Consider the following 16,207-nt stretch of genomic DNA (forward strand, 5'->3'; position numbering starts at 1 on the left):
CCGCTCGTCGGGACCCAGGATGGACCGCTCGCCTGTGTATCGGTTGGGGACATCTCTACGCTGCTGATCCGCCTCCGCTTGGGATGGTTTCCTGTGGACGGGACTCTCGCTGCTGTCTTGGATCCGCTTTGAACTGAACTCTCGCGGCTTTGTTGGAGCCACTATGGATTGAACTTTCACAGTATCATGTTAGACCCGCTCGACATCCATTGCTTTCAGTCCCCTGGGGGGGGTTCCCCACATCTGAGGTCCTCTCCAAGGTTTCTCATAGTCAGCATTGTCACTGGCGTCCCACTGGGTGTGAGTTTTCCTTGCCCTTTTGTGGGTTCTTCCGAGGATGTCGTAGTCGTAATGATTTGTGCAGTCCTTTGAGACATTTGTGATTTGGAGCTATATAAATAAACATTGATTGATTCATTGACAATGACTAATTTCAAAAACATACATGAAAACAGCTGAAAATAATCTGATTTGTTTTAATCATATTTGACATGTAAAGTCAGTACAATGTAAGGAAAATGCGAAGTAAATTATTTTTTTCAAACCAGGCGCTTTCTGGTGTGAGATATTTCTTGAAATACAAAAAATAATCTGGTCGGCATGTCACGTTCGGTGCGCATTGCGATGCGCGGAGGTGTCAACTCAAGATGCATGGGACCAGACAAGCAAGTTAGCAGGTAGGAGCTGGATTTAATTTATAAAATGACAAAAGAACACTGATGCAAATACAAAAGAAAGCGCGTGTAACGCACGGGGAGCTAGGCTAACACTAGCACAGGGTAAAAGTCCAAAAGCTGCGCGTGTCATGCGCCCAAAAGCTAAGGTGGAACTTAGCAAGCCAAAAACAGGACCAGATAATCGAACGTGCATGTTGCATAAAGCAAGTGAAGAACTCAGGAAGAACAAAGGGAGTAGGCAGGTATAAATACAGAAACAGTAATCAAAAACAGGTGTGCGCCGGGCATCAGTGCAGGTGGAACAAATGAAGTCGCTATGGTGACGAATACAAACAAGGAAGTGCTCAAATACTGGGATCGGCAGAGTCCAAAATGTGATCAAAACATACACAAAAGCAAACAACAAACGATCCATGTAGTGGATCGTAACACGGCAGGTTATTTTACTTGTAATTAAAACAGCTCAAATATTAGTTATACTTACAATAAAGAAATACCCCAAAAACATAAATTCAAAACAAATGACTAAAACAGATTAAATGTCTGAAATCAAGGTAAAACTTTTTTTTTGGCCAACAATAATTTTTTCTAATCAGTTCACATTTTTGTGTTTGGAAGACGATGCGGTTCTCAACAGGCTATACATCGCACACATTATTGTTATATTTACAGTAAATAAAACAAAAATGTACATTTCTCCTTGTTAAATGTGTTTTAAAAAAAATCAAAACAGATTTAATTTATATTACCGGTAGATATCAAGGATTTTTCGTCCTAGCAGTCTAATGACAGTATATCAAACCAACAGTGACCTCAAAATCCCCCGCTGGCATAAATTTTCATGAATTCATTTTGTTTTAACAACCACTGATTACAAGTAACTGACATGTCATGCATGAGATTTTTGTTCGAGTTTATCAGGAGGGAGGAGATTAGAAAAAGACTTGTTTGTTCAAGAAAATCGGCCAGCGAGCAGGTTTGGTTCAAGGAGTAAGTTACTATGGCAACGGACTCCAAATTTGACATTTCTCTTTCTGAAAACCTACTAAATTTCCCTCATCTCAGAGGGCTGTGAATCTTCAATTTTTGGGGGTAACGATTCGGTTCTAGATTCAAAATTATTCTCAATTGAAAATCAATACTTTTTAACAACGTTGGTTGCCAGCTCTATGATTAACTACATTCCTCTATAAAATAAACCACTGCAAGAAATTTCTATATTACTTAAAAAAAAGGTTTGTTTAACAAAATTCTACAAAAACATTTAATAAAATCAAATAAAAACAAGGCAACGAGAGAAGTATCCAATACTTCTCTTTTCTTAAGTAAATCTGTACATCAACAATATGATTTGCCTGAGTAGCTGGACAGGACACATTAAAAAAATAAATAAATATAAACATTTTTGGAATTGATTCAGTTAAAAATGCATTTTTTATCACTCCTAGTTTACATACTCACAAGGTTTCATTTACCCTGCTTTCTGTACTACCATCAACAACAGGTGTATACGGTATAAGGCAGGGATAGGGAACCTATGGCTCTAGAGCCAGATGTGGCTCTTTTGATGACTGCATCTGGCTCTCAAATACATCTGAGCTGACATTGCTTAACACGATTAGTAATGTATAATTCCGCCAGTAATCGGTGTTAAAAATGACGTTTAACATATAAAAAATTCTTATGCATTTTAATCCATCCATTCGTTTTCAACCACACCTGTTCAATAAGTCACATCAATGGTAAGAAGTCCATCTATCTATTCTCTACCGCTTGACCCTTTTGGGGTCACGGGGGTTGCTGGAGCCTATCTCAGCTGCATTTGGGCAGAAGGCGGGTACACCCTGGACAAGTCGCCACCTCATCACAGGGCCAACACAGATAGACAGACGACATTCACACACACATTCACACACTAGGGCCAATTTAGTGTTGCCAAAGAAATATTTAATTTATTATTGGTTAGTTTCAGAATAAAAATGATATAAAATATAAGACTTATACTCTAAAAATGTAGGTCTTACTTAAAAAATGCATGCATTTAGTTGTATTCAGTGTTAAAACATATGATACAGCTCTCACGGTAATATACAAATTTGGCTTTCATGGCTCTCTCAGCCAAAAAGGTTCCCGACCCCTGGTATAAGGGGAGAACTAGTGACGACAGACCTGATTTGCAATAGAGATGTGACGTTCGCGAACAAATCAGGTCTTTTGAACGACTCTTTTCATTGGAGTGAACAAGGAGAACCGATTCACAATTGTGAGCTGTTCGTTAGGGAGCCATTTTTTGTGCACATGCAGGTACAGCTTCGACAATTGTCCACCCGACTGGCAGACTGGCAACTGGACTAGAAAACTAGTCAAAGGAATCATCCATCTATCCATTTCCTACCGCTTATTCCCTTTTGGGGTCGCTGGCGCGTATCTCAGCTACAATCGGCCGGAAGGCGGTGTACACCCTGGACAGGTCGCCCCCTCATCGCAGGGCCAACACAGATAGACAACATTCACACTCACATTCACACACTAGGGCCAATTTAGTGTTGCCAATCAACCTATCCCCAGGTGCATGTCTTTGGAAGTGGGAGGATGCCGGAGTACCCGGAGGGAATCCACGCATTCATGGGGAGAACATGCAAACTCCACACAGAAAGATCCCGAGCCTGGATTTGAACCCAGGACTGTAGGACCTTGGTATTGTGAGGCAGACGCACTAACCCCTCTTCCACCGTGAACCCCTCAAATGAATCAATTTTACTTAAAAAAATTACATATTTTATTAATATATATATATGTATATATATATACATACATATATATATATTAACTATTATTTTATTTTAATTCACTTTTTTGGTTAATGTTTCTGATATGTAAAGTAGTTCAAGCGTAAACACGTACTATTCACATTTTTTGTACGTCCCATTTTTTTATTACAGTATTTTTTTTATAATTTGCAAATCCATAGGTACATTTTATTCTTATTATTCTTGCATTTTTCCCTCCACTGTTAAAATTCTCTTGTGCTACAGTTGTTTGGGTTTCAGAAAATACTGTCAAAAAACATGGAGCTATTGCACCACCTTATGGAATGTTTGCAAGAAAAAAAAAAAAACATATCATAGCCAATATTTCATAATACAGTAATTACCACCAATAGTGTAATATCTGTGTGAATTTTAAAAGATTCTGATCCTTATATTATCTTATACATGCTACCATTGATTGTTTCCTTGATAAAAATAACTATAATAAGGAGCCACTTTTTTTGAACGGCTCTTTTAAAAGGAACGGCTGATACAGATTGGCTCCCTTCAAAGAGCCATAGATCACATTTCTAATGCACAAGCACACTTTACAGTTTCTATGAATCTTTTGATATTCGATTTTGTATCATTTTTCTGATTGCAGGTTTTTTTTTTTAATAAGCAACATTGTCCCGTTGCAATTTACGGTTTTGGTTAATTTTTGTGTTTGCATTAGAGATGGGATGAACGGCTTTTTTAAAAGATTTGATTCTTGAGAATCTGTTCATTTTAATGAGCCGTTCAAAAGATTGGCTCATTGTTAGTTTGTTTTCTTAATTGTTTTTTTTATCAAAGAAACAATCACTAAAATCTGCAATAAGATAAGATGTGTATCAGAATAATGTACATTTACACAAATATCACTCTAGTGGTGCATCTTGGGGTTCGACTCAAACTAACTTTGACAATATGTTCCCCATACTAAAGTGTTACCAAAAACATATAACTTGAATATATAACTGTCTTGAATTTGAAAAAATTAAATTATTTTTCACTAAAGAAGGGTTCCGTGTATGCGCTTATGAAACTGATAGGGTTCGGTACCTCCAACAAGGTTAAAGGCCTACTGAAACCCACTACTACCCACCACGCAGTCTGATAGTTTATATATCAATGATGAAATATTAACATTGCAACACATGCCAATACGGCCTTTTTAGTTTACTGAATTGCAATTTTAAATTTCCCGGGAGTTTCTTCTTGAAAACTTCACGTAATGATGACGTGTACGCGTGACGTCACGGACTGTTAGGAAATATGAGCGCTGCACACACACACAGCTAAAAGTCGTCTGCTTTAACCGCATAATTACACAGTATTTTGGAGATCTGTGTTGGTGAATCTTTTGCAATTTGTTCAATTAATATTGGAGAGGTCGAAGTAGAAAGATGGAGTTGGGAAGCTTTAGCCTTTAGCCACACGGTGATTCCTTGTTTAAAATTCCCGGAGGTGAAACTTTACTATGGATCACAGCGGTCAAGCGAACATGGATCCCGACCGAATGTCAACCAGCAGGTTTCGGTGAGAAAATTGTGGTAAAAAGTCGCTTCTTACAGGAGATCAGCTGAGCTTGCCCCGTCCATAAAGCTGCCGTCGACTTCCCTGAGACATTGGCGTCAAGACACCCGTGGACACACACCTGTGACTATCAGGTACTGTTAAACTCACTAAAACACTAGCAACACAAAAGGAAGATAAGGGATTTCCCAGAATTATCCTAGTAAATGTGTCTAAAAAAATCTGAATGCGTCCCAAAGTAATCGCGTTTATTATTTCTTGTAACTATTTTTTTTTTTTCTAGTCCGTCGCTATCAATATCCTTAAACATGAATCTTTCATCCTCGCTCAAATTAATGGGGAAATTGTCGTTTTCTCGGTCCAAATAGCTGTTTTTGTTGGAGGCTCCCATTAAAAACAATGTGAATATGTGAGGAGCCATCAACATGTGACGTCATTTTCTGCGACTTCCGGTAAAGGCAGGGCTTTTCTGTTAGCTACCGAAAGTTGCGAACTTTATTGTGGATGTTCTCTACTAAATCCTTTCAGCAAAAATATGGCAATATCGCGAAATGATCAAGTATGACACATAGAATGGACCTGCTATCCCCGTTAAAATAAGAAAATCTCATTTCAGTAGGCCTTTAAGAACCACTGCACCAGACAATATCTCACGGCCGCGGCACAGTGGTTGGACAACACTGTACTACGCTACTGTGTTGTTGGTTATTATACTATTATAATGCGGGAATTGTACATCATTAACCTTCAGGCGATAATAAAACTGAGTAAAATAACATTCGACATGACACCATCTGATACTGCTCATGTATTTATAGTTTTCATCCATCACACAGTAGCTGCCTTTGCAGTTGCGTTTGACTAAAGAAACTGTTGTACAATAAAGGTTGCTAGACAACACCCCTAACAAGATGTAGAAGCAAATTCAAACTGCTGTTACATTTAAACATGTTTTTTTTTTAAAAAACAATATAACTGACTAGTGGCTAATCTGTTGCTAGCATTAGCTAGCTAAGAATAGCTAGCAAGGCCGAAGCTGGCAGGCAGAAGAATTAAGCCAACGTTCACTTGGACAAACCGGTCAATAGCGACGTTGTCGCCAGGATAAAAACAAACAGCCGCGGTCCAAGTTATCTCTGGAACAAACACGGACAGGCAACAGGTGAGGAGATAAGGAGTTTATGGCTAGCTAGGGATGATGGAGGGAGAAAGAGGCATTATTATTAATAAAGGGAACTTACTGCTGCACTCCTCGTCAGCACATCGCTTCAAGTCGGAGAATCGCTTCTCCAACGCTGCAGTTGAGATAAAATTGAATAAAAGTAATAAAAAGCCGTTCCGGTAAAAGTGCTTGGCTGCCATGCTGGCTGGGTTGCATGAGCAGCGGCTGACTGGCGAGGGCGCAGGGAGGCGACACGTCAGCACATCAGATCCGGCAACAAGGATCTCTTTTCCCTGCTGGGATTGTCGCTTGTTTGTTCTAGTAAAGAGATCTACTCCCTCCAACCCTATTCAATAATCATCTCAAGCCTAGTTACTGTTGTACACTCTGCAACTCCAGTCGTGTTTTTTTTTTGGGATCACTCAGAGAATGTTCTGGAAGATTCACAAGCATTTATTAAAAGAGGTGGCAGGTAAATGTCACAGCGTTGGTCTCACTCCCTCAAAAGCATTGTCGATTGCCGTGTGTGCAGAGGGTCAATCAATCAATCAATGTTTATTTATATAGCCCTAAATCACAAATGTCTCAAAGGACTGTACAAACCACTACGACATCCTCGGAAGAACCCACATAAGGGCAAGGAAAACTCACACCCAGTGGGACGCCAGTGACAATGATGACTATGAGAAACCTTGGAGAGGACCTTAAATGTGGGGAACCCCCCCCCCCCAGGGGACCGAAAGCAATGGATGTAGCGGAGGCGGATCAGCGGCGTAGAGATGTCCCCAACCGATACACAGGCGAGCGGTCCATCCTGGGTCCCGAGGACCGGTCCATCCTGGGTCTCGACTCTGGACAGCCAGTACTTCATCCATGGTCATCGGACCGGACCCCCTCCGCAAGGGAGGGGGGGACATAGGAGAAAAAGAAAAGAAGCGGCAGATCAACTGGTCTAAAAAGGAGGTCTATTTAAAGGCTAGAGTATACAAATGAGTTTTAAGGTGAGACTTAAATGCTTCTACTGAGGTAGCGTCTCAAACTGTTACCGGGAGGGCATTCCAGAGTACTGGAGCCCGAACGGAAAACGCTCTATAGCCCGCAGACTTTTTTTGGGCTTTAGGAATCACTAATAAGCCGGAGTCTTTTGAACGCAGATTTCTTGGTGGGACATAGGGTACAATACAATCGGCAAGATAGGCTGGAGCTAGACCGTGTAGTATTTTATACGTAAGTAGTAAAACCTTAAAGTCAAATCTTAAGTGCACAAGAAGCCAGTGCAGGTGAGCCAGTACAGGCGTAATGTGATCAAACTTTCTTGTTCTTGTCAAAAGTCTAGCAGCCACATTTTGTACCAACTGTAATCTTTTAATGCTAGACATGGGGAGACCCGAAAATAATACGTTAGAGTAATCGAGACGAGAAGTAACAAACGCATGGATAATGATCTCAGCGTCTTTAGTGGACAAAATGGAGCGAATTTTAGCGATATTACGTAGATGAAAGAAGTCCGTTTTAGTAACGCTTATAATGTGTGACTCAAAGGAGAGATTTGGGTCGAAGATAATACCGAGATTTTTTACCGAGTCACCTTGTTTAATTATTTGGTTGTCAAATGTTACAGTTGTATTATTAAATAGAAGTCGGTGTCTAGCAGGACCGATAATCAGCATTTCCGTTTTTTTGGCGTTAAGTTGCAAAAAATTTGCGGACATCCATTGTTTAATTTCATTAAGACACGCCTCCAGCTGACTACAGTCCGGCGTGTTGGTCAGCTTTAGGGGCATGTAGAGTTGGGTGTCATCAGGGTGTCCAAAGTGCGGCTCTAGCGCTGGGCGATATGGCCTTTTATTAATTGGGGCGGTTTAGCTCGGTTGGTAGAGTGGCCGTGCCAGCAACTTGAGGGTTGCAGGTTCGATTCCCGCTTCAGCCATCCTAGTCACTACCGTTGTGTCCTTGGGCAAGACACTTTACCCACCTGCTCCCAGTGCCACCCACACTGGTTTGAATGTAACTTAGATATTGGGTTTCACTATGTAAAGCGCTTTGAGTCACTAGAGAAAAAGCGCTATATAAATATAATTCACTTCAATCCATCCATCCATTCCTACCGCTTATTCCCTTTGGGGTCGCTGGTGCCTATCTCAGCTACAATCAGGCAGAAGGCGGTGTACACCCTGGATAAGTCGCCACATCATCGCAGATAGACAGACATTCACACTCACATTCACACACTAGGGCATGGGTGTCAAACTCTGGCCCACGGGCCAAATTTGGCCTGCCGTGTAATTTAATTTGGCCCTTGAGGCAATATCCAATTAATCTTACAGCTGGCCCGCCGTTATTACACAGCAGCGGTGCCGCTGTAACCAGGGGCGCCGCTAGGGATTTTGGGCCCCATCAAAAGAGTCTTTACAGGGCCCCCAACACATAATTTCATATAATTTCATCATCATTAGGGGCCTCTCTGGGCCCCCTTCCATCATGGGCCCCTAGAATCCGTCTCATTTACCCCCCCTTTTCGGCGCCCCTGGCTGTAACACAGCAATTTCTCACACTTGCCAATCCTCCCGAAGTTCAGTGCCCCTCCCAAAAATCTCCCGGGGCAAGCAAGCATTCTCCCGATTTTCACCCGGACAACAATATTGAGGGCGTGCCTTTAAAGGCACTGCCTTAAGCATTCTCTACAACCTGTCGTCACGTCCGCATTTCCTCCATACAAACAGCGTGCAGTCCCACTCGCATAATATATGCGGCTATTACATACACCTAAGTGAATGCAAAGCATACTTGGTCAACAGCCATACAGGTCACACTAAAGGTGTCCATATAAAACAACTTTAACACTGTTACAAATATGCGCCACACTGTGAACTCACACCAAACAAGAATGACAAACACATTTCGGGAGAACATCTGCACTGTAACATAACATAAACACAACAGAACAAATATCCAGAACCCCTTGCAGCACTAACTCTTTCGGGACACTACAATATATTTTGATATTTACCTCAGAAGGCTGCAAATAGAAAAGAGGCATTAAATTTGTATTTAAATTTTATTTGATATGCCATTGATATTTTTAAATTATTATCATTATTATTTGAAACTCGATTTTGCATGCCACTATAAAGTTACCGTATATAAGCCTTGCTTGTTCAATGTTCCATGCAAAACTTGTTTGGGTCCCCATTAAAAGGTTAATTTGTTCAACCTTGGCCCGCAGCTTTGTTCAGTTTTAAATGTTGGCCCACTCTGTATTTGAGTTTGACACCCCTGCACTAGGGCCAATTTTACTGTTGCCAATCAACCTATCCCCAGGTGCATATCTTTGGAAGTGGGAGGAAGCCGGAGTACCCGGAGGGAACCCACGCAGTCACGGGGAGAACGTGCAAAGTCCACACAGAAAGATCCCGAGCCCGGGATTGAACCCAAGACTACTCAGGACCTTCGTATTGTGAGGCAGACGCACTAACCCCTGTTCCACAGTGCTGCCCCGTTTTATTAATATCTCCATATTTTTAGGCCATATCGCGATACACATTATGTATCTCGATATCTTGCCTTAACCTTGAATTAACACCTGATGCATATAATCACAGCAGTATGATGATTCTATGTGTCTACATTAAAACATTCTTGTTCATATGCTCATTTTAAACATTCATGCAGAGAGGGAAATCACAACTAAGTCAATTGACCAAAAGTGTATTTATTAAACAGTTATTAAGTAGTAGCAAAACATTCATGTCATTTCAAAACAAAGTGCAAGATTGTCAGAGACATTTTAAAACAAGCTATTAGTGCACATTAGTGCTTGCTGTCACTAAGATGACATATCGAAACAACCTTGAATTAAAGTGTACTTTTTGTACAGAATGCCACTACAATAGTTTAAAACAAATAAAGTCCACTTTTGTGCATGACGTCACACAATATATTTCAATAACTGTCAAATAATAATGAGCTGCATAATAGGAAATCAAATAGTGTATGTCCTTTGCTATGTGGTAGGTTCCTGTGGACATCATGTCCTTCTGTTTTGACCATTTTTTTCATACGTTGTTGATCTGGAAATGGTTGCTTGGGCATTTTGTTGGTGTGGCACCGAGATGTTGACATGAAGAGTTTCAAGTAGGGCTGGGCGATATGGCCTTTTTTTAACATCTTAATATTTTAAGGCCATATTGCGATACACGATTTATATCTCGATATCTTGCCTTAGCCTTGAATTAACACCTGATACATATAATCACAGCAGTATGATGATTCTATCTGTCTACATTAAAATGTTCTTGTTCATACTGCATTAATATATGCTCATTTTAAACTTTCATGCAGAGAGGGAAATCACAACTAAGTCAATTGACCAAAACTGTATTTATTAAACAGTTATTAAGCAGTAGCACAAACATTCATGTCATTTCAAAACAGAAAGTGCAAGATTGTCAGAGACATTTTAAAACAAGCTATTAGTGCCCTTTTGTGCTTGATGTCACTAAGATGACGTATCAAAACAACACTAAATTAAAGTGCACTTTTTGTACAGAACGCCACTACAATAGTTTAAAGGCCTACTGAAATGAGATTTTCTTATCCAAACGGGGATAGCAGGTCCATTCTATGTGTCATACTTGATCATTTCGCTATATTGCCATATTTTTGCTGAAAGGATTTAGTAGAGAATATCCACGATAAAGTTCGCAACTTTTGGTCGCTAATAAAAAAAGCCTTGCCTGTACCGGAAGTAGCAGACGATGTGCGCGTGACGTCACTGGTGTGAGGGCTCCTCACATCCTCACATTGTTTATAATGTGAGCCTCCAGCAGCAAGAGCTATTTGGACCGAGAAAGCGACAATTTCCCCATTAATTTGAGCGAGGATGAAAGATTCATGGATGAGGAAAGTTAGAGTGAAGCACAAAAAAAAAAAAACAACAACGGCTCCAGGCAGCGGCAGTGGGACCGTTTCAGATGTAATTAGACACGTTTACTAGGATAATTCTGGAAGATCCCTTATCTGATTATTGTTTTAATAGTGTTTTAGTGAAATTGTAAAGTCATACCTGAAAGTCGGATGGCTGCGGTGAACGCCAGTGTCTCTCAAAGAAGCCAATGGAGGAGCCAAGATCACAGCTGCCTTTTTGAGAAGCAGGAGGAGGTCCCATAATCCACCTATGTCTCCGGTAAGAGCTGACTTAATATCACAATTTTCCCATCCAAAAACTTGCTGGTTGCCGTAGAAAATCATGGTCGCTTGACCGATTTGTGTTAAAGCTTCACAACAAACAAAGAAACACAGGCTGTGTTTCGATGCTAAAGGCAGCTGCAATCCACCGCTTTCCACCAACAGCAATATTCTTTATAGACTTCATTATTAATTGAACAAATTGCAAAATATACAGCAACACGGATGTCCAAATTACTGTGTAATTATGCGATGAAAAGAGACTACTTTTAGCCGTAAGTGGTGCTGGGCTAATGTGTCCCCTCCAACCCGAGACGTCCAGCGCTTGCGTCATCATACGCGTCATCATTCCGCGACGTTTTCAAGAAGAAACTCCGCAGGAAATGTAAAATTTTAATTTAGTAAACTAAACCGGCCGTATTGGCATGTGTTGCAATGTTTAGATTTCATCATTGATGTATAAACTATCAGACTGCGTGGTGGGTAGTAGTGGGTTTCATTAGGCCTTTAAAACAAATAAAGTGCACTTTAGTGCATGATATCACATAAGATATTTCAACAACTGTTAAATAAAAATGAGCTACATAATAGGAAATCAAATAGTGTATGTCCTTCGCTATGTGGTAGGTTCCCGTGGACATCATGCCCTTCTGTTTTGACCATTTTTTTCCATACGGTGCTGATCTGGAAATGGTTGCTTGAGCATTTTGTTGGTGTGGCACCAAGATGTTGACATGAGGAGATTCAAGTAGGGCTGGGCGATATGGCCTTTTTTTAAATATCTCAATATTTTAAGGCTATATTTCGATACACGACATATATCTCGATATCTTGCCTTAGCCTTGAATTAACACTTGATACATACAATCAAACCAGTATGATGATTCTATGTGTCTACATTAAAATGTTCTTGTTCATACTGCATTAATATATGCTCATTTTAAACTTTCATGCAGAGAGGGAAATCACAACTAAGTCAATTTACCAAAACTGTATTTATTACACAGTTGTTAAGCGGTGGCACAAACATTCATGTAATTTCAAAACAGAAAGTGCAAGATTGTCAGAGACATTTTAAAACAAGCTATTAGTGCACTTTAGTGCTTGATGTCACTAAGATGACATATCGAAACAACCCTAAATTAAAGTGTACTTTTGTACAGAACGCCACTACAATAGTTTAAAATAGTTTATTTTTTCAAATTATACAATTTCATTGAAAAAATGGAGTCAGCAAAATGTGTTTAAAAAGTCTGTGTTTTAAAATTCAGTGTATGAAAATAAATCGTATAAAAATTCTGTGTAAAAAATGTTTGGTGTTAAAATTCAGTGTATAAAAAAACAGTGTTTGAAAATTAATCATAGAAAAAATTCAGTGTTTAAAAAATTGGTGTATGAAAATTAATCGTATGAAAAATTCAGTGTTTGAAAAATCAGCGTATGAAAATTAATCGTATAAAAATTCAGTGTAAAAAAATTAAGTGTCTTAAAATTCAGACCATAAAAATTCAGTATAAACATTTTTAGTTCTGAAAATTTTTAAATTGGCTGCTTCAAAAGGCAAGACTAACTTCCGCTAGATCAAGACATCTAATTCTCCCAGTCTTAATTTACCGGAAATACTGTAAATCTTGCTTTTGGATTAGGCACATTTTTCTGCACTGAATTTTAATACACTAAGTTTGAAAACACTGATTTTTCTACACAGATTTTTTTAAATACATGTATCTTGCCCCAATTTTTTTTTTTGCAATGAAATTGTCAACATAAGTTGATGTAAAAAAATTCAGTTCACAAAATTCAAACGGTAATTCAGAAACATAAATTCAGTGTAAAAAAAGACACACATTAACCTTCATACAATGCAGTGTTTTCAAATTCAGTGTAAAGAAAATATTGGGTGAACATTCAGGGTAAAAAAATTAAGTGTAAAATATTTAGTCCATGAAAATTCAGTGAAGAAATGTCCATTGCTTCAAAACTCAATACTCACTTACATCCATCAATCCATCATTTTTGTACCGCTCGTCCCTTACGGGGTGGCGGAGGGTGCTGGAGCCTATCTCAGCTGCATTCGGGCGGTAGATGGGGTACACCCTGGACAATTTCCAGTGAATTAAAACTATGAATGAACATTTCTGCACTGAATTTTTCAGCACTGAATTTTTTCTCACACTGAACTTTTTTTACACTGAATTTTTATACACTGAATTCTTTTACATACATTTTTCTACACAGATTTTTTTTCTGCACCAATTATTTTACTCTAATTTATTTTAAACTGATTTTTTACACTGATTTATTTCAAACTGATTTCTTACACATGTAATGTTCATACATTGATTTTTTTTCTGGAAAATATATTTTAAACTGATTTTTTTACACTGAATTTTACATTTTCAAAACACTATTTTAGCTAAGTGAATTTTAAACGCAGACATTTTGCTCACGGGCTTCACGGTGGCAGAGGGGTTAGTGCGTCTGCCTCACAATACGAAGGTCCTGCAGTCCTGGGTTCAAATCCAGGCTCGGGATCTTTCTGTGTGGAGTTTGCATGTTCTCCCCGTGAATGCGTGGGTTCCCTCCGGGTACTCCGGCTTCCTCCCACATCCAAAGACATGCACCTGGGGATAGGTTGATTGGCAACACTAAAATTGGCCCTAGTGTGTGAATGTGAGTGTGAATGTTGTCTGTCTATCTGTGTTGGCCCTGCGATGAGGTGGCGACTTGTCCAGGGTGTACCCCGCCTTCCGCCCGATTGTAGCTGAGATAGGCGCCAGCGCCCCCCGCGACCCCGAAAGGGAATAAGCGGTAGAAAATGGATGGATGGACATTTTGCTCACAAAATTTGTATTCGATGAAATAGTCAGCATTATTTGATGAAAAAAATTTAAATCACAGAATTGTAAGGAAAAAAATTATGTTACATAAATGTCCAAAATAATACATTGTAGTTAAGACACAAATATAACCACGATAGTGGCGTCCAAACTTTTTCCATCAATTAAAGGTCTAGGGGTAATTTTTAATATTTCAATAGTCATCAAGCTAAAAGGCTCCAAAGAAAAAAACAGCCTTCACCTATGGAATTGTGTTGTTATTTTTATATGTTAACATCCTCAGCATGGTGGGGCAGGGGTTAGTGCATGTGACTCACATTACAAAGGTCCTGAGTAGTCCTGAGTTCAATCCCGGGCTTAGGATCTTTCTGTGTGGACTTTGCATGTTCTCCCCGTGACTGCGTGGGTTCCCTCCGGGTACTCCGGTTTAATTCCTCCCACGTCCAAACACATACACCTGGGGATAAATTGATTGGATCCTAGGGTGTGAATGTGAGTGTGAATGTTGTCTGTCTATCTGTGTTGGCCCTACGATGAGGTGGCGACTTGTCCAGGGTGTACGCCACCTTCCGCCCGAATGCAGCTGAGATAGGCTCCAGCAACCCCCGCGACCCCAAAAGGGACAAGCGGTAGGAAATGGATGGATGGATCCTTAGAAAACGTCCACCATCTCCCTGATATGAAACAATAATCTTCTCTTTATTAGAAACGTACATGAGAAAATCTGTTTACATGAGGCATGTGGGACAAATATTACTGTACACGTTGCAGTTTCACACTGCTTCCAGGTTCAACCTGCAGGGGGCAGCGTGGTGTTGTCATGCGGTCTTGTCTGCCAACAAACATAGTAGAAGAAAACCCTCGCTCTTAATAACATTACACATGTGGAAGTTATTCTCGTCATATTTCCATACAAATAACTCTTGTAGATTTAAACTTTGATTTAATTTCACTGATTATTCCGAAGATCTCTCATTAATTCATGCAAGGTAGGAATAATGTGTTATATTTCGAAACAAAAACGCACGAACCTAGTCGTTTGTGATGATGGTAGACAGGCAACGTTGACAAAGCTAACACGTTAAGTTAGTTAACCTCAACGTCTTCTCATTGATAAAGTTTCTTTCATCACTTTGGTGTTATTTTCACATGGTTAAATGGATAAGCGGTAGGAAATGGACGGATGGATATATGATATTATTAGTAGCATTGATCTAAAGGTCTGGGCAATTTGGTGGAAAACGGTATCACGATATATATCACGATACATTATAACTGCATTATCCTTTCCATCCATCCGTTTTTAACCGCTTGTCCTTTTTTTTTTCATCCTTTGTAACTGAGCTACTGAGTGGAACTATTTCCCCACGCCTTCCTCCCGATTGTACCTGATATAGGCACCAGCGACCCCAAAGGGAGTAAGCATTAGAAAAAGAATGGATCATTAAAAGTTTGTCTAAGTCTGAGATAAAAGTGTTTTATAGCGGTCGATGTGGATAACTCTTTACATTTTGTATGACCGGGAGAAAAATATTAAATGTGAACATTTTTATTTCAAATGTAATCTTCCTCTGACTATTATCCCCCTCAGCAATCAAGGCAAAAAGGAAAGTAAAAGTCAACACAAGCATGGTAAACAATCATCCATCCATCCATTTCTACCGCTTATTCCCTTTGGGGGCGCTGATGCCTATTTCAGCTACAATGGGGCGAAAGGCGAGGTACACCCTGGACAAGTAGCCACCTCATCGCAGGGCGATGTATATTATGTCTAAGTCTGAGATAAAAGTGTTTTATAGCTATCGATTTGGATAACTATTTATATTTTGTATGACCTATTGAAAATAAGGACCGGGAGAAAAATATTAAATGTGAACGTTTTTACTTAAAATGTAATCTTCCTCTAATTATTATCCCCTCAGCTATCAAGGCAAAAAGGAAAGTAAAAGTCAACACAAGCGTGGAAAACAATCATCCATTCATCCATTTTCTACCGCTTATTCCCTATGAGGT

The 16,207-nt window shown here is 39.6% G+C and overlaps 2 protein-coding genes and 1 long non-coding RNA gene across 7 annotated transcripts in view; 1 reads left to right on the plus strand and 2 right to left on the minus strand.

The window, feature by feature from the left end:
- The window catches only part of mia3 (MIA SH3 domain ER export factor 3), a 46,098-nt gene extending 39,626 nt beyond the window's left edge, over positions 1-6,472 (minus strand). Inside the window, exon 1 of one of the 3 annotated variants that reach the window (XM_061885903.1) lies at positions 6,247-6,472. In XM_061885903.1, coding sequence (XP_061741887.1) covers positions 6,247-6,367 — 121 coding nt within the window. In that variant the 5' untranslated portion in view covers positions 6,368-6,472. The remainder of the gene's footprint in view (positions 1-6,246) is intronic. The other 2 variants (XM_061885904.1, XM_061885902.1) reach the window with 2 other exon arrangements.
- Positions 6,473-14,197: 7,725 nt separating this feature from the next.
- The window catches only part of LOC133542204 (uncharacterized), a 185,422-nt gene continuing 183,412 nt past the window's right edge, over positions 14,198-16,207 (minus strand). For both annotated transcript variants that reach the window (XR_009804092.1, XR_009804093.1), the window contains exon 4: positions 14,198-15,026. This is a non-coding gene — a long non-coding RNA (uncharacterized LOC133542204). The remainder of the gene's footprint in view (positions 15,027-16,207) is intronic.
- taf1a (TATA box binding protein (TBP)-associated factor, RNA polymerase I, A) overlaps positions 15,027-16,207 on the plus strand; it is a 29,293-nt gene continuing 28,112 nt past the window's right edge. For both annotated transcript variants that reach the window (XR_009804090.1, XM_061886099.1), the window contains exon 1: positions 15,027-15,183. The gene's annotated coding sequence lies outside the window, so the exon portion shown is untranslated. The remainder of the gene's footprint in view (positions 15,184-16,207) is intronic.

Source organism: Nerophis ophidion, linkage group LG24 (genome assembly GCF_033978795.1).
Source record: "Nerophis ophidion isolate RoL-2023_Sa linkage group LG24, RoL_Noph_v1.0, whole genome shotgun sequence".
Taxonomy (NCBI): Eukaryota; Metazoa; Chordata; class Actinopteri; order Syngnathiformes; family Syngnathidae; genus Nerophis; species Nerophis ophidion.